The sequence below is a fragment of the Schistocerca gregaria genome, chromosome 6 (genome assembly GCF_023897955.1).
Source record: "Schistocerca gregaria isolate iqSchGreg1 chromosome 6, iqSchGreg1.2, whole genome shotgun sequence".
In the NCBI taxonomy this organism is placed as follows: Eukaryota; Metazoa; Arthropoda; class Insecta; order Orthoptera; family Acrididae; genus Schistocerca; species Schistocerca gregaria.
The window spans coordinates 329,747,237-329,774,707 of NC_064925.1; the positions used below are offsets into that span (position 1 = coordinate 329,747,237).

At 39.4% G+C, this 27,471-nt stretch overlaps 1 protein-coding gene across 2 annotated transcripts in view; it reads right to left on the bottom strand.

Annotated features, from left to right (window-relative positions):
• Window positions 1-27,471, bottom strand: part of LOC126278954 (1-phosphatidylinositol 4,5-bisphosphate phosphodiesterase classes I and II) — a 401,310-nt gene that overhangs the window by 140,918 nt on the left and 232,921 nt on the right. For both annotated transcript variants that reach the window (XM_049979233.1, XM_049979234.1), the window contains one exon: window positions 17,098-17,286. In XM_049979233.1, the coding sequence (XP_049835190.1) occupies window positions 17,098-17,286 (189 nt within the window). The remainder of the gene's footprint in view (window positions 1-17,097; window positions 17,287-27,471) is intronic.

Here is a 27,471-nt window from a genome sequence, read left to right on the forward strand (position 1 = left end):
GGAATTCCACTGTTAAAAGCAGATGAGAGAGCGGATAGGTGGAAAGAATACATTGAAAGCCTCTATGAAGGGGAAGATTTGTCGGGTGTGATAGAAGAAGAAACAGGAGTCGATTTAGACGAGATAGGGGACCTGGTATTAGAATCAGAATTTAAAACAGCTTCGGAGGACTTAATGTCAGATAAGGCAGAAGGGATTGATAACACTCCATCAGAATTTCTAAAATCATTGGGGGACGCGGCAAAAAAAAAAAAAAAAAAAAAAAAAAAAAAAAAAAAAAAAAAAAAAAAAAAACTAGTCATGCTGGTGTGTAGAATGTATGAGTCTGTCGAAATACCATCTGACTTTTGGAAAAACATCATCCACACAATACTGAAGACAGCAAGAGCTGACAAGTGTGAGAATTATCACACAATCAGCATAACAGCTCATGCATCCATGTTGCTGACAAGAATAATATACAGATGAATGGAAAAGAAAATTGAGCATGTGCTAGATGACGATCAGTTTGGCTTTAGGAAAGGTAAAGGCACAAGAGAAGCAATTCTGACATTGTGGTTAATAACTGATGCAAGACTAAAGAAAAATCAAGACACGTTCATAGGATTTGTCGACCTGGAAAAAGCGTTCAACAATGTAAAATGGTGCAAGATGTTCAAAATTCTGAGAAACATAGGGGTAAGCTATAGGGAGAGACGGGTCATATACAATATGTACAACAGCCAAGAGGGAATAATAAGAGTGGATGACCAAGAATGAAGTGCTCGTATTAAAAAGAGTGTAAGACAAGGACATAGTCTTTTGGCCCTACTGTTCAATCTGTACATTGTGGAAGCAATGATGGAAATAAAAGAAAGGTTCAGGAGTGGGATTAAAATTCAATGTGAAAGATATCAATGATATGACTCACTGATGACATTGCTATCCTGAGTGAAAGTGAAGAAGGATTGCATGATCTGCTGAATGGAATGAACAGTCTAATGAATGCACAGTATGGATTGAGAGTAAATTGAAGAAGATAATAAGAAGTAGTAGAAATGAGAACAGAAAGAAACTTAATATCAGGATCGATGGTCATGAAGTTAAGGAATTCTGCTAGCTAGGCAGTAAAATAACAAGTGATGGATGGAGCAAATAGGACATGAAAAGCAGACTAGCATTGGCAAAAAGGGCTTTCCTGGCCCAGAGAAGTCTACTAATATCAAATATTGGCCTTAATTTGAGGAAGAAATTTCTGAGTATGTACATCTAGAGTACAGCATTGTATGGTAGTGAAACATGGACTGTGGGAAAACTGACACAGAAGAGAATCAAAGCATTTGAGATGTGATGCACAGAGGAATGTTGAAAATTAGATGGACCAATTAGGTAAAGAATGAGGAGGTTCTGTGCAGAATCGGAGAGGAAAGGAATATGTGGAAAACATTGGTAAGGAGAAGGGATAGGATGATAGGATACCTGTTATGACATGAGGGGATGACTTCCATGGTACTAGAGGGAGCTGTAGAAGGCAAAAACTGTAGAGGAAGACAGAGACTGGAATACATCCAGCAAATAATAGAGGATGTAGGTTGCAAGAGCTACTCTAAGATGAAAGGTTAGCACAGAACCTGGAAGTTTAGGCCCAAGAAAACATAGCTGCAGAAGTAGCTGTTCCTGCACATGCTGCGAGCTACATGATAGTGATTTTCAACATAATTTGGAATACTATCAGTGGGTTCTCCAGCAAGATAATAACTTTTAGTTTAGTGATGAGGCCACCTTCACAAATTGCTGGAATGTAAATTTGAGAAACATATACTACTACTAATAATAATATCGTGTGACGAGTGCCTCCTGTCGGGTAGACTGTTCGCCTGGTGCCAGTCTTTTGATTTGATGCCACTTCAGCGACTTGCGCATTGATGGGGATGAAATGATGATGATTAGAACAACACAATACCCAGTCCCTGAGCAGAGAAATTCTCCGACCCAGCCATAAATCGAACCCAGGCCCTTTGGATTGACATTCTGTCGTGCTGACCACTCAGCTACCAGGGGAAGACACATATACTACTGGTCAAAAGGAAATTCACATTGGCTTTGTCAGCTGCTAAACCAACAACTGTGGAGTGTCACAGTGTGGTGCGGCATAACTGAAAAGCAAGCGATCAGCCCCAATTTCATTGATGATAAGTTGAGTGGAGAAAAGTACACATATTTTTTGATAAATACTTTACCCTTGTAATTATGAAATGTGCCCTGCAGGACTTATGAAATTATGTAATTCCACTATGACGGTTGTCCCTCCCATAACAGCAGTAGCAGGAGACATATTAAAATGCTTATTTCCAAGGCTATGGGTGGAAAGAGGCAGTCTTATTCAGTAGTATCCAACATGACTGCCTGACCTGATGTGGTCCAACTTGTTCCTCTGGGGTCATGCAAGGTATGTGGTGTACAAGGTGATTCCAACAACTGTAGGGGACATGAGAGAGCAAGTTACTGTTGCATTTAAAGCTATTACTCCAAATTTGTTGACAGCAGTAAGCTCATCAGTGGTGCAGCGTGTATGTGAATGTTTTGATGCAAGTGGTTCTCACTTTAAACACATTCTTTACAAAAAATCATCAAAAGAAACATGCCACCACATTCTAATCTCTTTATTGGATTTTGTTCACAGTCTTTGGTTTCATGTACTGTATATGAAGTGCAAATAACACAGTAGAAAATGGCAGAGATAATTTGATTTTCATTTCAAATAACAAATATTATCCTGAAAATTCCAATAATTTTGTCACTAACAAGAAACATTTCTTTGCAAGCATCAGAGGTCCTCATGGACACCTGAGCATCTGTCAAACACTGAAGAGTATTAAAAAAAAAAAGCTAATTATCTCGTGTTAATGCTGGAACAAGTATAATATTTTAATTTAAAAAAAAACTGGATGAGTGCAAATAGCAATCATACTCTGAGGGTTCCATACAAACTTGGTTATCTGCACAGATAATAATTTCATGTGGCTAATGGCCTGGTGCAGATCTTTCAATCAGATCCCACTATGACTACTTGCATGTCACTAACTAACCCCAGTTATCCAACTGGAAAAAGGGGACCTACAGTTTTTTTTTATCATCAACTCATCACATCGTTGAGAGGTGAAGGCTAGGTTACAACAAAAGGTCTAAATGAGATTTGATCACGTGACCTCTTGATTTTCAGGAACACTTTACCACAAGATAACCGGGACTGACACATATATAGATAGTTCCTCTATAAATTCTGATGAATGAGTTTGAAGTATCTAAATATGTGACACATATGGCCATATATTTTTACTGCATTGGCTTAAAATCTTAAATTTCTCACACAGACAGGGGACAATAAACCGATAGCTTTCTGTTCCTAATGCTAAGCAGGCATTATTTCCATTGATACAAAATACTAATTCTGAACCTTATGATAGCTACTCCCATCGTTAGTAATACAACATTAAGATTTCCTCACCTGAAAGTACAAACATTCTCACCATGAGTAATGTAGCACCTCTTTCTCTGATTACAGCAGGTAATTCACCACTGACCTTATGGAAGGATTCCTCTATGATAAAAATACCATGTGTTTGCCACATATTCTCTACTACCTGTGTAGCCACTTCCATTATGTAATGTATGCCTGACCCTTTGAGGGAGTCCCCACAATTGTTCACCTGATAGTGGAGGTGACAAATCTGTGTCCACATTGAGATTATTACAGGTTCATCAAGAGCCTGGTTGAGGCCTTCCACTCACCCCCAAATCAGAAGACTGCAATCACTTCTAGGTATGAAGCAGCAAACTGCATGTGATCTGTGTTTTGACTGTATTGACCCTTCACCCCACATTGCTCTTCGCAGTTCCGAATGTTCCTAGCTTGCTACAGCTATCTGCTAAATTAGCAAGTTTCTTCCTTCATACATTTACTTATGCCACAAGCTGTCGATTCTGCTGTGTGGCTGGATACCACACAACTATGGTCGCTGGCTATCACTACAGAACAATTGCTCATTTCCTAGTGTGGCTTCCACTGTCCTAGCCTTGCTCTCAGGCCTGGTCTTCTACACGCAGTGTCAACATCAACTTTCATCAACTTTGGCACTGTGTCTGAACCATGATGGACACACCACATGGTGATGCACTTTGTAAAAAGATGCTTATTGTGACGTTTTAATATTCACATGCACCATATCTACACCTGCTACACAACACAAAATGTAAATCAGTGTTTCATGCTCCAAGACTCTCTGATCAGTGAGTGATAGAGCTCATATGTGTACTGTCTGAGTTATGAGCTCTGTCCATCGCTGCTGGCATGCTTAACCCCGTGCCTTTAATTCAGTCCTTGCCCAAACCATTTCTTCTGTGAGAGACAATTAATTCTGCGCCTTGCTTCAATAACAATCAGTGTCATGGTGGTAAATACTCTAGGATGAAGTAGTGACTTTGTTTGGTGTATGTTATTCTTACTGCATGTCACTCTTATGTAGTGCAATCACATCAGCAAGTGACTTTCTTCAATATCTGTTAATTTTGAGACCATTTCACATTTTCCTTTCCTCTCCTATAGTAGTTCAGTCTTTTAATAAATGTGTTGTTTATTAACCACATTTGAACATTGACCTTTGTACAATACGCATCATACCTTATTTCACAATTCTGTAATTAACTTAGCAAGTCAGGCTGGGGAACATTCCTACATTGATGACACACAGATAGAATCAGGTGACTGAATTTTCAAATTAGGCATGTTTTGCCAGATCATCACATTGGGTGTGCATTTGGAGTACCATACAGGTGCACAGCCCACCAGCAACTTATGTTTCCATACTATGGACAATACTGTGCTTCACATCATGAGATACTCATATTTCCCTTGCATCTGTTTCACTTGTTCACCCCTTGGGACCCTAAGCACTGTGGCCTCAGCCACTGGCCCAACCAACACCTCACCATATGCAGTTCCTGCTTCAGCCCTTCATGGCGTTATCGCCAACTTGGCCACACATCTTGCTGAAGTAGAATGCTGCAAAGCTGACATGCACAGACAACTTGCAGTGATGTGATGTTGTCACCCCATTGTCAGGCCCAGGAGCTACACATCATTTCCCACAGGTTCCTGTACAACATCTGGCTGACTTGATTTATAGCCCTCCCACTGACACTGCCAGCCTCACTGACAGGGTGCACAGGATCAGGTGCATGAGACACTGACCTTCCTTCCTATGACCTCCATGCATGAACCACACCCCGATCCCAAGCCGTCAGCTGGCTGCCACACTGCCAGCCAACTCACAGCTCGATGTGACACTAATGACGTTACCAGCCACTCCCTTCCCTATTTGCCCACAGGATAGTGCCCACCAGCATGGAGTATCTTCGCCTGCATCAGCAATATGACAATAATGCAGGTGACCGTGGCCCAGCTTGATTTCAAACACCACAGCACATGCATACTTGGCTGCCAGTGCAATGATGGCTACCACTGCTGCAATTCCAACTGCCCTGCTGACACCATTCACAACACAGCCAGTCTCTCCTGAAAGCTTCAGCCTGGACACTGCAAACTGCAGGGAGCTCTGCTCTTGCTACCCAAACCCCAATGGCTACTGCTGTAAGGTGCACCCGGCTGTTGCTCAGTCTTCTAACATCTGTTCAACAGTGACACTCACTGTATCATGCCATTCCTGATCAACACTGATCTCCCCATGGCAGCTTGTATGGGGTCCTGTTGCTGCCTCACCCACTCCATGACAGCAGTGAAAAACTCCCCATCATCACCCATGGCACACATCATCATGTCCTCAAACTCAGCCTGCAATGGAACCTCCTCTGGACTTTCACCATCATTGAAGTCACTGACCCCAATATCGAAGAGGAGTTTATTGGGCACTACAGCCTGCTCCCTGACATTGCCATTTGGCATCTCATAGACAGTGATACTAGGAGAGAAAAGAAGGGTAACATGTTTTGCTGCTTTCTTCAATGTGAAGCAGGTGGCATTTTGTAACACATATGCTGAATTCTTGGTGCTATCTCCTGTTCACACACACTCAACCAGCACACTTCAGGAGATCTGCCAGTTAACTGTCCACTATATCGAGACCACCCCCTGCACACCTGTCTTCAGTTAGCCATGGCCCCTTTCGCTGGACAAATTATTCAAGACCACCAAGGCCTAGTTTGATGACTACTAGTTGCCACTGTGCTGTGTCCTTAGAAGACTGCGTGGGCATCCGTCCTTCACCTTGCCATGAAGAAGGGTGACTCCTGGCACCTGTGTGATGACTGATGGAAGCTAAATGCCTGCACCATCCATGGCTGTACTTGGTGTCACTCCTATGCAGGTGCACAACATGCTGGCTGGGGCTACAATCTTCAGCATAATCAACTGCACCAAGGATTTTACACCAACTGTACCGGGGGACATCCAGAAAGCTGCCATCATCATGCCATTTGGGCTCTACAAAAGTGCCTTTATGACCCTTGGTCCTGGTAATGCTACCCAAATATGACAGTGTACTGGATAGAATCTCGCCTACATCGACAACATACTTGTTTTCTCTGCAATAAGTGATGAACACCGCAAGCACCTCCACGTAATTTTTTACTGCCTCCAGGATGCCAGCATCATAATCAACACAGCAAAGTGTGTTTTCAGTGCCAGCCAGGTGGTATTCCTGAGCCATACCATCTCTGCTACCACCCAGAGATATTTGAGGACCTCTGCTACTTCCTTTGCATGTTAAATTTCTTCCAGTGTCTCCTGAAGAATGCAACTGCTATACAGGAGCTGCTCACTGCCGCACTCCACAACCCCAAAACAAAGGGAAACAAACTAGTGTCATGAACGCCACAAGTGAAAGACAATTTTCTGTTACCAACCATGACTTGGCAGACACTACAACTCTCGCACACCTCCACCACACCAGCCTGCCCGCCCTCATGGTCAACACCAACCAGACGGACAGTGCCATGTCAGTGACACCTGACAGCAGCTTGCTTTCTTCTTCAGTAAGCGCTCTGCTACTCAATGGCTCTGAAATGTTTGTGACAGAGAGCTTTTTGTCATCTACAAGGCAATCAAATACTTCTAGCCAGTGGTGGAAACCCATCACTTCATACACATCACAAGCCTATAATGTTTGCCCACTCTAAAGACATCTACCAGTGCTCCTCACATCAATTCTGGCAGCAATCCTTCATCTCCAAATTTACTACTGATGTATGTAATGTGGCCAGAGTTGACAACATTGTTGCTGACTGCCTCACCGATACCTTTGCCATCACTTTGTTTCTGAACTACGAGGCACTTACCATCACCCCGAAACAACCCAGAGCTCACCTGCCTCTGGCAGGACACTGCTTCCAGACTCCACCTTCAATGTACATTGGTCCCCAGCTCAGACAGAAGCATCTGGTGCAACACAATCAGTGGTTCACCATGTCTGTTCCTGTCCATTGCCTTCTGCTAGACCACATTTTATCAGTAGCTAAAGATGTAGTGTTTTGTGTGGCCAAGCATTCAGAGGGACTCCAGGACCTGGGCCTACGCTGGCTCAGTGAGGCAGTGTCAACACTTGACATTACTGCCGCCATGATAGTTGCTGCCTTCGCCTACATGTAGATTGCCCATTTCAGCTGCCCATGTCAAGTCACAATGGACTGCAATTTTTATGTATCATTTTTCATGTACTGAAGGACCTCTGTGTGATTGACCTGCACCTGACATCTCACTAACAGCCAACCACCAACAGCATGGTGAAATATCTCCACCATACCTTCAAGGCCGGTCTTACTTGCCAGAACAACAGGTCAACTGCCACCCTGTCACTGGTACTGGTACTTGTTCGTCTCTGTGTCACTCACAAGGCTGACCTTGGGATGCCAGCTGCTGACCTTGTTGTGGCAGCCACTTGTTCTGGGCAACTTCCTAGACCTTGATGACCTGCCCAAGCATGAAGTCATGCTTGAGATCAGCAAGCTTGCAGGACTGTATGGCTTGCCTGCTGCCCACCACTAACTGGCACCATGCAAGTGCAGGGCATTCATTCATGGTGACTTTGCCTCATGCACCCATGTTATGCTGTGCATTGGCCCTCACCAGCCACCACTTTCTCCATATTTCTCCAACCCCCATCGGGTCCAAAGTGTAACTCCCAGATGTTTACTCTGCATATTCATGGCACATCAACCAGCATTTCAATCAATATATGCTACCTGATCTCAAACGGCTGAGCATGGCCACTAATTTCATCAAAATCTTGCAGACACACATTGGTGCCATTGGCAGTGCCTTTGATGGTACTGGTGGCACCACCACATTGCCACTGCTGACACTGCACCAAGCATCCCTGCCATGGAAACCCCCAAGAGACCATCCCATCACACTACATCCAACAATACCACAGGAAACCCACCGTGCTCCACCAGCACTGACCCAAACCCATTGGCTATCGACAACACAAGTGCCAGCATCCCTAACACCCAGGATGCTCAGGTCTCTGTATCTCTACCTCTCATTCAGCCTATGCCCAACACAGCAATTTCACCTCTGCCACCATCAACAACCAATTGCGCCCCCAACACCCCCCACAGCCCCTGTCACTTCCACAGCAGCATTATTTCATGTATTCCCAGAGTCATTCCTGGACCTGCTGCCACCTGTCATTACACTGCAGGCATTGGAAATTCATGCGCACAGTATCCAGCATGTGAATTTTCAACTTTCAAATGCAGACACCGTGCTGTCAGCCCCTCCTCACAGCCACCTTTCCATGTTGCTGTGCTCTTGCCTCCGCACCTGCGGAATGACAAACATGCCCAGTACCTGCCCACCCATGTGTGCACAGCACGCCAAACTGGCTCACCATCCCCAACCTCGTGCACTGCCAGATTACTCATCACTCATGCTTACTGCTGGTACTGTGTTGTCACTTGCTGTCACACTGCAGACACGCACTACTGACAACAGATAACCCGGTGTCGTGCGTACCTTACATCCAGTGTTCTGATGTCCTGTGCCCAACTCCATCACACAAGCAGTACCTGAAGCGCCAAAGCATCAACACCAGGATCCATGGTATCACTGCTGGTACAACACCCACCTCATGCCCCCCTCCCCACCCCCCTTCTCATCCCACCACCCACTTGGACCAGCTTTCATTGTCACCACCTTGCTTATCATCTGAATTCTGCTCTCACAGGGAGAACTGTGTGGTAGCCACCAACTGCACATTGGGCTTAGCACTTCTGTATGTTTCTAGCTTGCTGTGGCTAACTGCTAATGCAGCAAGTTTCTCCCTTCATGTGTTCACTTCTGTCACAAGCAGTTGATTCTGCCATGCAACACGTTACCCACCTATGATCTCTGGCTACTGGTACAATATAATAGCTCAGTTCCTAGCATGGCTTCCAGTACACCAGCCTTATTCTGTGTTGGTCTTCTCCTTGCAGCACCAAAATCAACTCTGGACCTAAGCCCATGCTGCAACAGACATGGCAAAGTGCTTTGTACTGAGATAGTTATTGTGAAGTTTTAAGACTATGCCTGCTACACAGCCCAGTGTGTAAATAAGTGTTTCATGCCACAAGACATTCCGATAGATTCCCACATCAGTACTGTCCAATTTCTGCCTGTCACCCGCCAGCATGCTCATGTGTTAACTGCATGTCTTGGTCTTATCTTGCCCAGACAATTTCTTCTACAAGATATGATTAATTCTGCACCTTGCATCAATAATAATCTGTCTCATGCTGCTGGTTACTCTGGGAGTGACTTTGTTCAGTGTCTACTGTTCCCACTGCATCACATTTTGATCTAGTGTTGTCACATTGGCAAGCGACTTTCTCTGATATCTATTAATTTTGAGACACTTTCAAGTTTACTTTATGTAGTAGTTCAGTCATTAAATAAACATGTTGTTTCTTCATCATGCATGGACACTGATCCCTGTGCTGTACCTATCAAGCACCAATTTGGAATTTTGTAATTAATGTGGCATGTTAGGTAGGGAACAATTCCTACACCACCTTGATGTGAGGCTGTCTGTCTCCATCAATCCAGCCAATCATCCCACAGGATGGCCTCACAATCTAGTGGCAAGCATCATCTGTGATGAAATGAGCCACAATTCGCACCCTGTTCCAATCACCCCAACCCATGATGCAGTGTGATGGACAATGCCACCACTGGGGGGTGTGTGTGGAGAGAAGAGGGCAGGAGCATGCCCCTGTGCATCATGCCATTGCAGCAACTACACTTTATACAATGCGTACACCATGCAATAAATTTAATAATTTCCTTAATGTGGCTAAAGCAGGGACCAAGCCATCTCCATACCAAACTGCCTTGAAACTGGTTCAGCAGTTCAGCCAAGAGAACATAACAAATTTACTTTCACATTTAATAATATTAGGATGGAAATATGGATTAAACAGACTGAGGATTGTATAAGCTTTGTATTGATTGTGTTGAATCATACAACATAGAACATATCAAGCAATAAAAGCATTTACACAAATATGATAAAGTTCAAAAGCCAAAAAGTAAATATTCTTTTCAAAGAGTAAATATTTTTTCCTTAATTTGCTTAATATTTTCCAAATCAATAAGTACGTTGTACTACACACATTCTAAAGTAGCCCAAGTTCTTCATCAGTGTTCAAGCTATCTCCAAACAAAATTTCACTGAATTTGGTTCAGCAGTTTTGTGAAAATGTGGCAGTCAGAGAGCCTTTTGCATTTGTAATATTACAGCATGACACAAATATGAAGGGACAGAAAAATCCAGAGTTCATGTTAAAAAAATTTGTGTCAAGTGAAACCACAGAATTTGATATGTATCCATGTACAGTTGTACAGTAATGTGTAATACACAACAGTATCAATCAATGTACTTTACGGTAGACATATAACACTATAAAGTGACTGCAAAAGTACAAATACACACAAATTATACTATTTTCTTGGACTAAATTCAAGCATGGTCCACTGATGTTCACAGAAACCAAAATATCTTGTAATTTCTCAACCAGCTGTAATTGTAGCATCTATAAACCCAACAGTGATGTTGGATGTAGAAGCAAATCGTTCTAAATTGTCCAAGGCTTTAAACATCCCCTGACTGGTAGGTGGAATGGTGTCTGTATTCTCCTCCTCCTCACTTTCTTGCATCTCAGTCACAGCCTTTGGCACATCAGATTCCACAGAGGCACATACAGCAACACTGTTGCTTGAACAAATGAATTCTTCGAACCTAATCCAAGGATTCACAATGTCTTGAGGAACTGTCCATTCATCAGGTGAATTGGCACTGTCTAACTCACAGACATCTCCAGTGTTACTATGTCTCCAGGCTCTGTTAAAGCAGTTCTGTACATGATGTGGCGACACAGAGTTCCAGGCTGTTGTGATGGCTTTTACTGCCGCAAGCAGATTCCAATTTGGGGTCACAGTATTGTCTACAGCAGCATGAATTGCAGCTCTTAAAAGTCGCTTGCAATAAGCTCTCTTCATGAGAGAAATTATTCCTTGGTCCATGGGCTGAAGATTGCTTGTTGCATTTGGTAGAAAAGAAATGAACCTTTATGTTGGTTAAGTTCAGATCCTGTATGTTATGGGCAGCACATCTGTCTGATGTAAGAAGAATATGTCTATTTTGGACAGCCATTCAACTGTTGAGACAAAGAAGCCACATGCAAAATGATAAGCCAGTGACTCAAGCTTTCTTAAGGTGAGAGTAGATGCCACGTAAAGTCTCCATATTTATGTATTTAAAACTTAAAGTAACTCTATTACATTCTACAACTAAATTGCTGACCTGCTGTTGATGAAATTTGGTATGGAGACAACCCAACCCCTGAGGAAGAGCATACGCCACTCTCATCCTGTCATGAAAATTATCAAATTTGCAGCACAATGTACACATTGTGCAAAGCACAGCCACCACAATAGCATGAAGCACAGACGCACACTGCCGCCCCCCTCCCACCGCCCACACCGCTCAGCAGCAACACTGCGTGCTGCGCCACTCCATGGGTTGTGGTGACCAGAACAGGGTGCAAACCACAGTTCATTTCATCACAAACTATGCCCGCCATCTGGGCTGTGAGGCCGTCCCACAGGATGACTAGCCAAACCAGTAACCACAGACAGCCTCACATGTGAAGAATTGTTCCCCATCCACCCCACCAAATCCAATACAAAATTGCAAATCAAGGCATGATAGGTACAGCACAAAGACCATGTCAAGATGTGGTTAAGAAACAAACATTTTTAAAACAACACAGCTTCTCGGACTTACTGATAACCCAGGAACAAAATTTCTCACTGCCATCCACATTACATACAACGGCAACAATTATAGGTCATTTGCTACTAGCTCCATTGTGATACTTTCGCCTTTTACATTTCAGGAGTAATTTGGAAAAATTTGTACATAAATCCAGCTTTGTTCATAGTGAACACATCACACGAGGCATACTTTTCCCTCACTCCATCGAAATCATGCAACCAGCTGTTCACACTTTCTTCATCAACTTTATTTGCTTCAACACAAATGATATACAGATGATACTGAATGTCTCTTCTGAAACTGACACAGCCAACCAGCAGAACAACTAAACTCATAGACGCATATATTTTTGGCAGTTGCATTTGCTTTTGATTGAATCATAGGACCACTTAAACGTATGTTAGATGCACAAATGTGATTGAACCATTCTAGCAGTAACTTCCTGATGTTTTCATACTTTGCACTACAAAATCATTTGTATTTTTTTCTGGAACCTGATGCAGCAGCATTAATGATTTTTTCTTGATTCTTAATTATCATGGATAAAGTAGATTTGGGAATTCCAAACAGCTCTAAAATGGGCGTTTTCTTTGTAATATTGTCCACTTCATCTAGAATTTTAAGCTTTACCTGTTCATTTAGAGTTGTCTGTTTTCTCTTTGACATGTTTTACATGCTACCATGTGTAGATTTTTATTCAGTATTTGAGCTTGATCTGGCTACAACTGAAAGAACAGTATCCTACACGAACAAGAACATTCTACAAGACAAAACTGAAAAACTACAAAATTAAGTGAAAAACTTCTACAGAAAAGTCGAATGGAATAAAATTATGCTGCCGACTTACTACACATGGTATTGTAGTACTCCATAAAAGATTATGAAGAAGCATCCACCTAGATATATCTCCTAGAAAATACAGCTAACAATAACTTGAGTAAGACTAAGGTCATTAACCATCATAAATAAAATGGAAAACTACAAGTTTGATTTTTGGAAAGAGGAAAGCAACAAGCATGTACTGTTTTCAACAAAATGGCAAAAAGGAATAAAAGAATTTAAATATTACAGTAACAGTCTTTTTGCATTCAGAGTTTTACTCCTTAGATTGTTTCTCACACTTATGTCCTCTATGTACAGCCACTGAAACCTTCCTATATACAACATGTCAGCATCCATACTTGCAACTACAAGAGCTCTTGAAATCCATATTCTTATCCTGCTCTTCACTATTCATCCCTGTACCTATTCATCTCCAACCTCATTTGCACTTAAGCCACTCTCCCAAATACAACTACTTATTCCAGTTAGATTGCAGCAATTTGTGTGTATGTGTGTGTGTGTGTGTGTCCTTTGATCAATTCGGGTTCAAAAGCTGGAGTCAATGACTAGCACCTCATCTATGAGTCCATCCGCTTCTCAGTATTTTCTCTGTATGCTTATTGGATGCCTTTTCTGATATCACTATTTGTACTCAGGATTTATCCATTCTTATTCTTTTTTCCCCCTAGCATTTATCATATCTAATATGGGGTCCTCATTCCCAGGATTTGGCAAATTTTATATTGTTATTTAACTTTGAGAGTGGATGTTCTTCCTGATGCCACAGATGTCAAAGTAACATAAGTGTGGAAAGGGTGTGTCATCTGCCCGTGAATCACGTAAACTTTGTTGTGTATGTTATCATATTTCAACTGTTTGCTTATCAGATTCTCTGATGCAGAAGTTGGGCACCAGCCCAGCATTTGTCTAAACAAGTGTGGGAAACAACATTAAGGCTGGCCTGTGTAGCAGCCAATGGACGTTACCTCAGTGTACAGATTCAGTTCTGGTCTACTCCAACCCCATGTCTCGCTAAATATTGGACTGCACTTTATAGTATATGTGGAGGTTAGTCTTGATTTTCCATTATTATAATACATTCTTTCAAGAATGAGAAATTACTATCTTTTTGAGAAAAAATATCTATAAGTGAGACGCTCCTCAAAATTTTTATTTAAGTCTTCCCCCAAAAATATAATTGTTATCTTTGTTCTATCATTGTCATTACAACCATTCACAGTCAAAAACTTAGGAAAGAGTATACTAATGCTGTGAATGTAGATGTGTACATATGGTAGTTTTTATGGGAGGACTAAGGCTGTGCCAACACTGTTAAGTTGTTCACTGCATAGAAATTGAACATCTTTACACATTCTCCTCACCTTTACATTCACTTGCTCATTACCATACCTTTGGTTGATCTATTTTCATTAAAACCTGGTGAACTATTCACATGGGAATAATTTACTGGCTACTGAGGCCCTGAGAAGCAGATAAGTAAAAGAAAAAGAACAATTACTAGCTGAAATTTTGGATAATTGTCCGAGCATAATCTCATACAGATCTTTATATTCAATTCTTTTTTTTCCATCACAATATTACCCATTAATATGTTATTAATGATCTTCATTCAACCATATATATCCAAAGTGTCCTTAAAACATACTACTTTTTTATGGTACAATGTTGATGGATTGGTGCAATACATTCTTTATCATGGTGAGCAACTTCATCAAGTTCCAGATAACTTCTGTTTTTTTTTTTTTTTTTTTTTTTTTTTTTTTTTTTTTTTTTGTTTATATCGATATGTACAACTAAATATGGTACACATCTTTCAAATTTCCTGAGACTTTCATCTTTCCAACCATCACCTGAGTATCAATTAAAATGCTCTTAATTTTATTTACACATTATTCAGCTGTCGATCAAGTCCTAATACTGAATATCAGCTGTCACAACAAAAAGAAGCAAAATCAGCACCAGCTAGTTATAGACTATTAGCAGTGATGTACATTCATCTAACAAAATGAAAATGAGAAGGAAGGATTATGTGAAATATCCATATAGCACTTCCTATGGAATTTAGTAAATGTTGACTTATGTTGAATATATGATTGTTATAAAAAAAGAGTCAGTATTATTTTTGGTCTTACAAGAATGGAAAGGCATTACTTACATCCATCTCTTTTTGTCCTGAATTACACTCATACTTTGAGGGTATTTTCTACATACATATGTTATGAATGTTTTACAACAACTATTTCAGTTTATATGATCTAATCTTTTACTACGTGTTCATTTCAGCTTCATTTCTCCAGTCTGATTTCCTATTTTCAGCTACAAGATAGTAGTCTCTGACTAGTAACTCACTTTGATTCCTTCTTTCAGGCAAAAGTTGTTCCACAGAGCTTTATCTTCCAAAGAGTAGTTGATCATATGTTCAGTAGATGATCGGGTTATTCTCCCAACATCTAGTCATTTTCTGACTTGGGTTTTATAAATATCATTTCAAAGCTTTCTACCCATTACATGCATCCACAATGAGATACAGTATATTTCAGAATATGCAATATGCATTTCTTTGCAACATGCCATAGTTGCTTTTGGAATACTTTTTTTCATTTCTTTTGTCTTAAAATATAGGATTACACTATTTAAAATGTTTATTATTCTTGAAATCAAAAAGAAGTTTGTATTGTAGAGTCCTCCAATATTTTCATAGGTATGTTCCAAACAATGTTGTTTGGACAATCAGTCATTTTACTTAAGTCTCTCTCTGGAGACAATTGATGCAGCTCTGGCTGCTCAAGACATCAGTCCAATTGAGAATCCTGGCCTGAAACAAATTTACAATTGTCAGACAGCTTCAGCACCTCACAACATTACAAAAGGAAGATTTGCCTCACACACAACAAGACTGAATCCATTCTGGTTCCAGTACCTTCCTCATACTTTCAGTTGCATCTTACATTATCTTTTCCTTATCAAAAGAAAGAAAAAAAGTTAGTTCAGATATAAAGTTTATCTCTGTAGTTCAGTGGAATCATTTATCTTTCAAATGTAACAATACTGATTACTGATGTAGCTTTCTAAATGGGCAATACTATGTCACATTGTGCCATATGAGAGTTAAATAACAACCTAAACTTGACCACCACCTGCAACTAGTTTTTTGGGATGAAGATGGGGAGCTTTTATTCCAAAGAACATTTTTATTTTGTTTGGTTTTACATTTTTTGCACCCCAAATCATTCACAGTTCTCATTCCTCTTCTATTTGTTTTGCTACCCCATCCAAATTACTCTATTTCTTTCATTTCACTGGCCATTCAACATGACAGCATTATCTTACATGTTGTCTTTTTCTTCCTACTGAACACATCTTCCAGTCACTATAACAGTCTTTCTATTGCTTTTATTCTTTTCCTGTTATTACTTTTATATCCAATTGTGTTTCTCTCCTATTGAATCCTGGCTGTGTAACTGCTGGAATTTTCTTCCTTTCTATTCTTCTTTCCATGATTCAACACCACTTCATCTCACTGATGCATCGCTCACCAGTTCTGGAAAAATGTACTTAGGTCACTATACAAGAGCAGACCTGGTAATCTGAAAATTTAAGGAACTTCTCAGCTATTTCTATGTTTTGTTAAGGTTTGTCTTCAAACGGAACTTTGAGGCTATTGCTTATGAACTGAGTATGCTAATTCCTGGACTGAGATTGATATTTACTCTCCCTTTTCTCTTTTTTGATGGTTCAGAAACAAGCTGGCTGTATTTTATGCGTTTAGAATCTGGAAGAGCTAGAATAAATTTTTAAAAGGGTATTTGTAATATCTGCTAAATTATTCTGTAATGTTTCAATATTTTTAGCTCTGCACTAAGAAAACTACCATTGTATTATAAACAGCAATAAAAGTTTTCATATTTGGTCAAATATACATAGATATTAAAAAGATGCTTACTTTCAGAATTTTCGAATGACGAGAAGTGTACTGGTTGAACGTAATTGACCAATGCTGATATTTCAGCACCAGCCTCAGTCTCTTGAGCAGCTGCTTTCTCAGCAGGAATCTTATCATGTAAACCCTTTGTTTCTTCTGCAACATCATCTTCTATTTCATCAGCACTGCTGCTCTCATCATCGTCGTCATCTGAAATATTATTAAAGGTTTAGATCATTCTCAGCACACTAAGTTGAGAAAACACCAGGCATATGGAAAAAAATCATATAAATAAAACAATCTGCAGTAAGTTCCTTGCATTGTAGTTAAATCCAAATCATGAAATTTTAAAAATCAATATGGTGAAACAAATACTAACAAAGAGATAGAGGGGCTGGCCAGTAATTACCTCAGCTCAGTACAGCCGATAGATACACAAAACAGAACAGAAAATTTACGTTCCTAGCTTTCGACCATGTGCCATTTGGCTTCTCCCACCCAACACCAGTCCCTCGGAACTGCAGAGATGGGAACTTGCACTCCATCACATTCTTTTATCCTGCCACCACCCTGGACTGAACCTACGTTAAAACAACCTCACTCCCATTTACTCTTGTCTTCTCCTCTTTCCCTTTCCTCTTTAGCCATTCACGCATCTTTTCATCCTACATAGTTGTGTTTATCTTTACACTATATACTTCTTTACTTCTGTATGCATCCTCTTTGGTTTGAAGCTGGCACAGTACTTACAGTAGAATATCTTTGGATTTCCTCTGACAATCATGCCTCCATTCTTGCTACCCTCCCTGTTTTCCTTTGCCTATTGCTTCATAACCTGGGTTGTGAGTAACTGAATCCACTTTCCCTTCTTCTCTTTCTTTCCCCTCTCTCCTCCCTGATCAAGGAACAAAGTTCCGAAAGCTAGGAATGTAAATTTTCTGTTCTGATTTGTGTATCTATCGGCTGTACTGAGCTGAGGTAAGGACTGGCCAGCCCCTCTATCTCTTTGTTAGTATTTGTTTCACATCTTTATATGAGATTTTCCATTACTCATAAAAATCAATATTGATTTCATATGACATCAAAAGGGTCATATTCACAACCTATTTCCTCTCCTATTCATTCACGTGCCACGTGGGTAGATCCTATCATAATGGAAAGTCTTCAGGAATCAGGAACAAGGCAAGTTATTCATTAGCACACAAAGGCTGCCTCTGTAACCTACTTCTATGAACTAAACAAATATTATGACTACTGGCTTCTGTAGATCCCAATAAGAAAGAGAGCACATTCCAATATGTGGAATGCATCAAAGTATACATTAACAAAAAGAATCAAGTAATTGATACTTAACCTGCACACTGTACTAGTTGTAAAGCATCACTATGTTGCTTAACTCTGCTTGTGCTTATGGCAGCTAAATTTAACTAATTAAATCAGACAGAAAGCTACTCTGTGAAAAAGCTGGTGCCGTCTAAGTTACATTAATCAGCTACAGTTTATCTCCTATTGACAGCTTAAGATTTACAAATTGCAGCAGTATTTTTCAAAGAAAATAGCTACTCATATGAGTAAATACAAAGTCCTGTTTACAGTATATTACTACTTGCAATGAACACCGCTACTTGCAGTGTAGCTAACAGAGATTTACAATACTTGAACCTAGCTATTCAGCAATTTGTAGAACAAATGGCTAATTAAGTACATTTCCAATTTTCTTTCTAATTGATTGGGATTTCCAATTTCATCCTGTATGTTGCCAAATGAGAGCCTGTGTAATATATTTTTATGCGAAGTCTGTTGGCAGTGCATGTAGTGTCTGTACAAGTAATCTACAGCATCACTATTTGGCTGTGTATTTTTAGTGAGTGCAACACTTGCTACCACAATGGAGAAGTACTCAGTGCATTTGATGGTGGCCAATGATTTGAATGTGTAATCACCATTTCCACCATGGCTATTTTTGGGGGGTTCAGTTTCATTTGGATTGGTGTTTAAAAAATAAAATTTAAAAAAGCATTACACTGGTCAACCAAGACAGACAACATCAATTCTCAGCTCATCTTATTTCTTTGTTGTTTCCTATCTTTATAGTACTGCTACATCCCCTCATCATGCTGTCTTCTCCCTTCTTCTGTTCATGATTTTCCCGGTTTCTTATTTATTATGCCTTGAGGATCTTCTAAATTTAGTATTCTTTTCTTAAAAAAGTTTCTTCCAGTTATTTCTTATTCTTTGGTGTCATTTCTTTTCAGTTCTTTTCTTTGTACTGTAATTCACACTACTGTTGACTTCCTATTCCCAAAATAAAGGAATATTTGTTTTGACAGTATGTTCTCATTCAGTTAGTAGATGTGGCCAAAAAATTTTAAGCATCATTTTGGCATGACTTATGATACTTTCTGTATATTTTGGTACATCTCCTCATTTCTTCTTATTCTCCAACTATCTATTGTTTGTACTGCACCCATATTTTTCTAAAAATCTGTCCTGCAAGTACTATATATTTATTCTGTCCATCTTCTACTCCATCATTAAGCATTGAAATGCATGTAAGCATCTTGCTATTCTGGTATAGTGATTAGTTTTGTACAAAGTGTGTTCAAAAAGTTTTGCACAGTTGTCTCTATTTTTTTTTTTATTTTTTGCAGGAGGCGAATGAAATTTATTGTGATCATACTTGGAACATTTAGCTATAAGTTGGTATATAAAAGTATTTTCTTTGATTTACAGGTGAACCATACTGGAGCGAGAAGTAGCTGTCTGGTTGCGATAACAGTCGGTGATGGAATTCCTCTTCAAGACCGGCGATGACTCAGCCACATCGATTCACAGGAAGTTACTCCCTGTTTATGAGGAGGACACAGTGGATTGGAGCAGTATTCAGCAGTCGTTGCAGAGGTTTAAAGAAGGTGATTTCTCTCTAAAGGACAATCCAAAATGTGGTAGACCATTGAGAGCAGTGAGTGATGTCAATAAGGAGACCACTGATCAAAGCATCCAAAATGACAGATGTGTGATGACACGACAGCTTGCTGAAATGACTCGTTTGTCATTGGGTAGTGTGATATCAGTGGTACAGTCACTAGGGTACAGAAAAATCTGTTCACATTGGGTGCTAGATTATTGACAAGAGAAATGAAAATGATGAGGAAGAACGTGTGCGATGGTCTCACGAAGACCTTTACAGAAGAGTGGAAACAGTGTTTTGACAGCGTCAGTACCCAGGATGAAACATGGTTGTTTTGGTCCAAACCTGAGAGCAAAACCCAATCCATGGAGTGGTGTCATCCGGGTTCCCCTCAGAAGAAGAAACCATGACTTTCACAAACAGCAGGCTGAAAGATGATGGCCTCCTCCTTTTGGGATCAGTGTGGTGTCATTTTCAGTGACCTTTTAGAGCCTGGCTCCCCAATTAACCTCGACCATTACTGTTTGTCATTGGACAAGCTGTGATGTGCCATCAAGACCCACAGACCACAGCTTCATGGTCAGATCATCAGACTACACCATGACAATGCCAAACCCCATACAGCCCTTATGACGCAGGAGAAAATTCCTACAGTCAGGATTTGGCTCCATTTGATTTTTACCTCTTTGGTCATCTGAAGGCCCACTTGGGTGGTAAAACATTTGATAGGGAGAAAGACCTTATTTCTTGTGTCAAGCAATGGTGTAAAAGTCAATCCCCAAAATTTTACCAAAGTGCATTTACATAATGGAAAGAACATTGGGCCAGATGCGTCACAGCTGATGGAGGCTACACTAAATAAGTTCAATATATAGCTAAATGTTCCAGGTATGTTGACAAAGAATTTCATTCTGCTCCTGCAAAATATAAAAAAGTTAACTGTGCAAAACTTTCAGAACGCCATTTGTATTTCTAAAGATGTATTTCTTGTTGGAGGTGTTTTAATTGAACTATAGGCCCTCTTCATTTTACTAATGCTTACAACCTCAACAAATTTTTCTAGCCCATTCTGCTTGAAAAAACAAGTTAAAAAGTATAGGTGATAAGCCTTCTTCTTGTCTAACACATTTCAAATGGCTTCACTATTTCTCCCATGGATTTAAATTTAGATATCATATTTGTTAGAATTTTTTACTTGTGTTTGGTGATTTTTCCTCTAACATCAAATTCTCTAATGACTTTATCTACTGTTCCTCTGTCTACAGGATCAAACATTTTATTGTAATCACTAAACAATACTATTATAAATTTTCTGGTTCCTGAGGTGAATTCCTGACTCAAAGTTAATAACCAGTTCTGCACAGGATCTTTCATTTCAAAAACCACCTGACATTTAATATTATATTGTATGCCAATGGAAGAAGTCATCTGTAATTGTTGACTTTTCTATTTATTTCCCTTTGCATGTAATGGGTGGATTAATGCTATTTCCCATGCTTCTGGAATGTTTAATGTTTTCCAAATGTTTTCAAAAAGCTGGTTTAGATCTCTTATAGTATTTAGTTCTGATCATTTCAATAATTCTGGTGTAACTGAGTCTCCTCCACTTGCTTTATTGTTTTTAAGAGTTTTGATAGCTTCATGAATTTCAAGTTCATCTCCTCCTTTTGATTCACTAATTGAGTTGGCTCGTTAATAAAGGACTTACATCTTCATCTGTCTCTCCACCACTTCTCCCCATCTTTAAGAACATCCTTTGGTTTTCCTCCCTCAAAAATAGTTAATTCAATTAATGATTTAATAATTGCAAATTTCAGGGAAAGCTTGCAACAGTTAAGACTGGGATGAGGTGTACACGGAACCTGATGCCAGTTTAAAATTTAACCTATTTCATGATACTTTCGTAAGTATATTTGAAAACAGTTTCCCTGAGAAAATAGTGCAACATGATTGCAAGAAGCCACCTAAAAAGCCTTGACTTACTTAAGGGATAAAAATATCTTGTAAACAGAAAAGGGAAACATAAGTTATAGCTAGAAGGAGTAATGATCCAGAAACAGTCAATCATTATAAAAACTACTGCACTGCATTAAGAAAAGTCTTAAAAATGTCCAGAAGTATGTGCATTATGTCAGAGATTAGCACCACTGATAATAAAATTAAAACAATTCAGAATATTGTTAAAAGGAAAACATTGGAACCAAGAGAACAGGAAGACTGTATTTCTATCAATCCCAATGAAAAGTTAGTCAACAAAAAGTCAGAAGTAGAAAATCATTTTTAAATGTTGTAGAGAAAATAGGATCCAGCTACTGATTAGACAATGCAAGGCTGTGTATGGAAGAGGCAACACCTAAGCAATTTGATAAAACTGAAATTCAACCCATCTCCCCTACTGAAATAAGGAAAATAAAAAATTCACTCAAAAGTTAAAGCTTGCTTGGAATTAATGGCATTTCCCAGAGTACTAAAAGCTCATTCCCAACAGAAAAATGGGATTCTCAGCCACATATGTAGCAGCTCTTTGAAACAGTACATGTTTCCAGACAGACTAAAACATGCTATTATTAAACCACTGGATAGAAAAGGGGATAGGTCTGATGCTAACAACTATCACCCAATCTCACTTCTAACAGCTTTATCCAAAATTCATGAAAAAGTACTGTATTCATTAGTAGCTTCACATATTTGTAAAAATGAAGTACTAAGAAAATGTCAATTTGGTGTCCAGAAAGACTTTTCAACAGAAAATGCTATCCAAGACTTACCAAGCGGGAAAGTACCGGTAGATAGGAACAATAAATAAAACACACAAACACACACACAGAATTTCTAGCTTTTGCAACCAATGGTTGCTTCTTCAGGAAAGAGGGAAGGAGAGGGAAAGAAGGATATGGGTTTTAAGGGAGAGGGTAAGGAGTCATTCCAATCCCGGGAGCGGAAAGACTTACCCACATCCTTTCGTCTTTCCCTCTCCTTCCCTCTTTCCTGAAGAAGCAACCATTGGTTGCGAAAGCTAGAAATTTTGTGTGTGTGTTTGTGTGTTATTTTATTGTGCCTGTCTACCGGCGCTTTCACGCTTGGTAAGTCTTGGAATCTTTGTTTTTAATATATCACTGATCAAATAGTAAATTCTCTGAATAACTGAACATCACCCATTGGGATATTTTGTGGTCTCTCAAGGGCTTTTGTGAATCATGAAATTCTTGAGGTTCATTCAAATGAAATCTGGTCAGTGTGCCTATCTTTGCCTTACTTGTAAGGTGGCGCCATGTAACTGTGGGTATGGTGGCGCCATCTATTGGTGGAGATACTGGCTCATGTGCATCATTTGATGTTGCATAGCGGCAGTGTGGTTTCATGCCGAAGAGAAGATGTTCACACAAGTTATCATTCACTACCAAACATGCAGGCGAATAAGCAGAAACAACGAGGAGTGATTTGATTTTTGGCAGTAGAGGGAGTTGGAAGCCATGAAATGTACTGATGGATGAAGGCTGTGTACAGTGAGCACAGTCTGAGTCATTCAAGTATTGTGGAATTGCACAAATGTTTTCGTGAGTGGCATGAGTCACTGGAAGAAGATGTTCATCATTGGATAACAACGTCGGATCAGTTCTGGTGGGAAATACTGGAACATCCACTGTACAGTCCTGACATTTCACCATGTGGCTTTGGACCACTAAAACAAGCTATTCATGGACATCGATTCACAATGATTCACAATCAACAACATAGTGTGTGATTGGGTCCAGGTCTGGATCCGACAGTACCCTACTAGCTTCTTCAAGGATGGAATCGACCGGCTAGCACCACAATGGGATAAATGTGCCAACATTTTGGTGACTATTTTTGAGTATGTATTCTGTGTATAACCACATTATTGAGTTAGTAAAATCATTACCATTACTTTACACTAGTGACTGGGTTTCACTTGAATGCCCCTTATAGATAAGCCTAAGTATTGTGATATGAGTGGGGCAGTGTAAAAATATTTTAATTCATATTTAACTGGAAGAATGCAAAAGGTTGAAATTAACAGAACAGATAGTCTGCAAAAATCTGCAGAGTCCTCTAACTGGGAAGGTATCAAGAATGATGTCCCATAGGGTTCGGTCTTGGATCCCTTATTGTTCTTAATATGTATTAATGACTTGCCACTCTATATTCATGAAGATGCAAAGCCAGTTCTTTTTGTTGATGATACAATTATAGTAACCAATCACAACAAACAAGAATTAGCTGAGGAAATTGTAATTAATATCTTTCAGAAAATTATTAAATAGTTTCCTGCAAAAGGACTCTTGCTAAATTTTGAGAGAACACAGTACATACAGTTCTATGCAGTAATGGCATAACATCATTGGTAAATATAGACTCTGAACAGAACTCTGTAACTAAGGCAGAATTTCTAAATTTCTGGGTGTGTGCACTGATGAGAAATTGAATTGGGAGAAACACACTGATGATCTGCAGAAACGATTAGGTTCAGCTACTTATGCTATTAAGATTATTGCAAATTTTTCGTGATAAACAGATCACTAAATTAGCCTACTATGGCTATTTTCATTCACTGATTTCATATGGCATCATATTGCAGGGTAATTCATCATTAAGAGAAAAAGTATTCATTGCAGAAAAGCATGTGATCAGAATACTAACTGGAGCCCTCCAAGATCACCTTACACACAGTTATTTAAGGAATTTGGGATGGTCACAGTACCTTTGCAATACATATGTTAACTTATGAAATTTATTATTAATAGCTCATCCTGATTCAAATATAATAATGAAGAGCATAGCTACAGCACTAGAAGAAAGGATGACCTTCACTATTGTGGGTTAAATCTAACTTTCGCACAGAAAGGGGTGAATCCGCACAGGACAGGAGCTTGTACAGTATCTGTGATGAAGTGCTGTCTGAAAAATGTTGCATAAATATTCAACCAGAACTTGATAAGATTTCAGAGTGGTGGAGAGATTGGCAACTTGCTTTAAATGTTCATAAATGTAAAACTATGCACTTCACATAATGAAGGAAGTAGTATCCTATAGCTAAAATATCAATGAGCCACTGGTGGAATTTTCCAACCCAAAAAAAAGTTCTCCGCCATCTGCTGAGATGTCAATGTGTATGAGCTTAGGTTCAAGGTGAGGGTGAATGAAACAATAAAACCTCTGAAACTAAAACACACTTTACTGTGAAACATAATGAGATTCATAATCAATAAGCAGGTAGCCTGTGCACACCTGTGAAATCAAATTCTTACAACATAGTGTTGTTCCACCCAGAGCATTGTAACATGTTCCCCATAGCACATATCCTGAAATTACATTTGATACCACTAGGTGGGATATGAGATCCATAGAACAGATGAGCCAAAAACATGATCAACGTACCTTCTTGCTGAACCCATGGAATGTTTACGCAAAATGTGCATCGGTACCTACCCATCTCCACACACTTCCACAGCAGTAATCAGGTGTCAGACAAATACTGTAAACATTGGTGAAGGAAACACAGTGCCATTCATTCAGGTTCCGTTCCAGGCATTCCCCTGCCTGTATGCTTTGTGCTCCACAGTGCTGGAGATGGGGAGGAGACACGATTGTATTGTTCATAATAGGTGCTTAGAGGTCACATTGATTGTGTGGAGACAGTTTCATACAGTTGGGGTTGACATAGCTCTTCCAGTTGCTTCCAAAAAGGAGGCAGCACAACAGTTCTGTTGCATTCTCCTCAGGTGTCTAAGACCATAACCTGTAGGTAGTACTCATCGGCTGCTGTTGTTGATCATGGGTGACCACTGTAAGGCTGATATTAAATGCTTCTCGTCTCACAATACTGGTTCAATGTTTGAATAATGTCATTGTATGTGAGACACCACTTTGGCCTACTGATCTCAGTGCGTATTTTCTCACATTGCCACCCAACAGAACACACAAACATCAGAATGTCAATTTCAACTTCAAAAAAGTTTAGCTCTCATCCCCATATTTTTTGTTCCAATCAATATAAAAAGTGATACGTGGACAATTTTAGCTCAACTGGAAAACTGCTAGTTTTGAATTTTTCTATGTGAATTTTGCTATACAGTTTTTTGTTATTATTATTATTATTATTATTATTATTATTATTATTAATCAAAGTTTTATTACCAAAGATACTTACTTTTAACAACCTATATTAAGATATCCATTCAAACCTTTTAATATACAATAAATATCATACTTATATTAATAAAAACATTAATAATATAAGTATAAACAGCTATAGTAGCCAGATGGGGTAAAAGTGGCCTCTTCCCTTTAATTGCTTGGGAGAGTGGTGCAGCTAAGCACCAAGACTTTTAAAATCAAGCAGAGAGACTACTGTGGTATTATTAGTGAGTTTAGTGGTGGTAACTGCTCCCAGTACTCAAAGCTGTTGAAAAGGTAGATAGACTTGTCGTATTATTAACCTTTCGAGGCAAGGAACAATTGCTGGAAGTTCCTTATAGCCCAACATCTTCTGCAGGTGATCAAGCCGTGGCTATGTACCAGGCAGTAGAGAATTGAGGTACAACTAACAAAATTCAGAAACTCTGCTATGATATGACAGCATGCAATACAGGTTGAGTAAATGGAAGCTTCACAAATCTACAAAAATTGTTTGGTAATGACCTGTTATATCTCCCTTCCATCATGACACTTATGAATTTGTATCAAGGACCTGTTCCGATTCATTGATGGGGGCAACTTCTCTCCCGGACATACAATTTCAAGAAATTTAGAGTAACTTGTTTGAAACTCGGCAAGAACGCTTACATAGCTGATAGCAGTGAAGTACCTAATAACTCGTGGTCTATTATTCTTGGATTTATTTAAAAACAACTTTCTACGCAAAAAGAACCATGAGAAGAATAGCAAAAACTGCTGGAGATGATGATCTTTTTTTTTTTGGTGGCATAGCAGAGAATGGGATATCATTTTGCGCCACAGGAATTGTGACTTTTTGTAGGTGGATAGTAAACACCTTATATGCATTCAAGTTATACATGTTTTGAAATCAGTCTCACTTGTCTAATATGGAGAATAATTTATTAACAAGAATACGTATTTTTCTTACACACATTTATATCTGAGCCTGGTTTCTGTCAACGGAAGCAATTAACCTTACCATGATTTCCTATTCATGAGTCACTTGATAAATGATCAGGATATTGACCCAGTAATCAGTAAGAGTGCTGCAAAAAATTTCAAATCACTCTGCTACTTAACTCCATAAACAGCAGCGTCAGCTTTGTTTGATGACAATGTTCCAACAAAGATCAAGGCAAATATAGCTCAAGTTATCTTGGAGCTAGAAGAAGGTGAAGAAGAGGAAGAAGAAAAAAATCAAGTGAAAAGGAACATTGTACACAAAAATTATCTTTCTCATCTTTCTCCTTTTATGAATTCTGACTTTTGATCTTTTATAACACCTCTACCAAAAATTTTGTTCA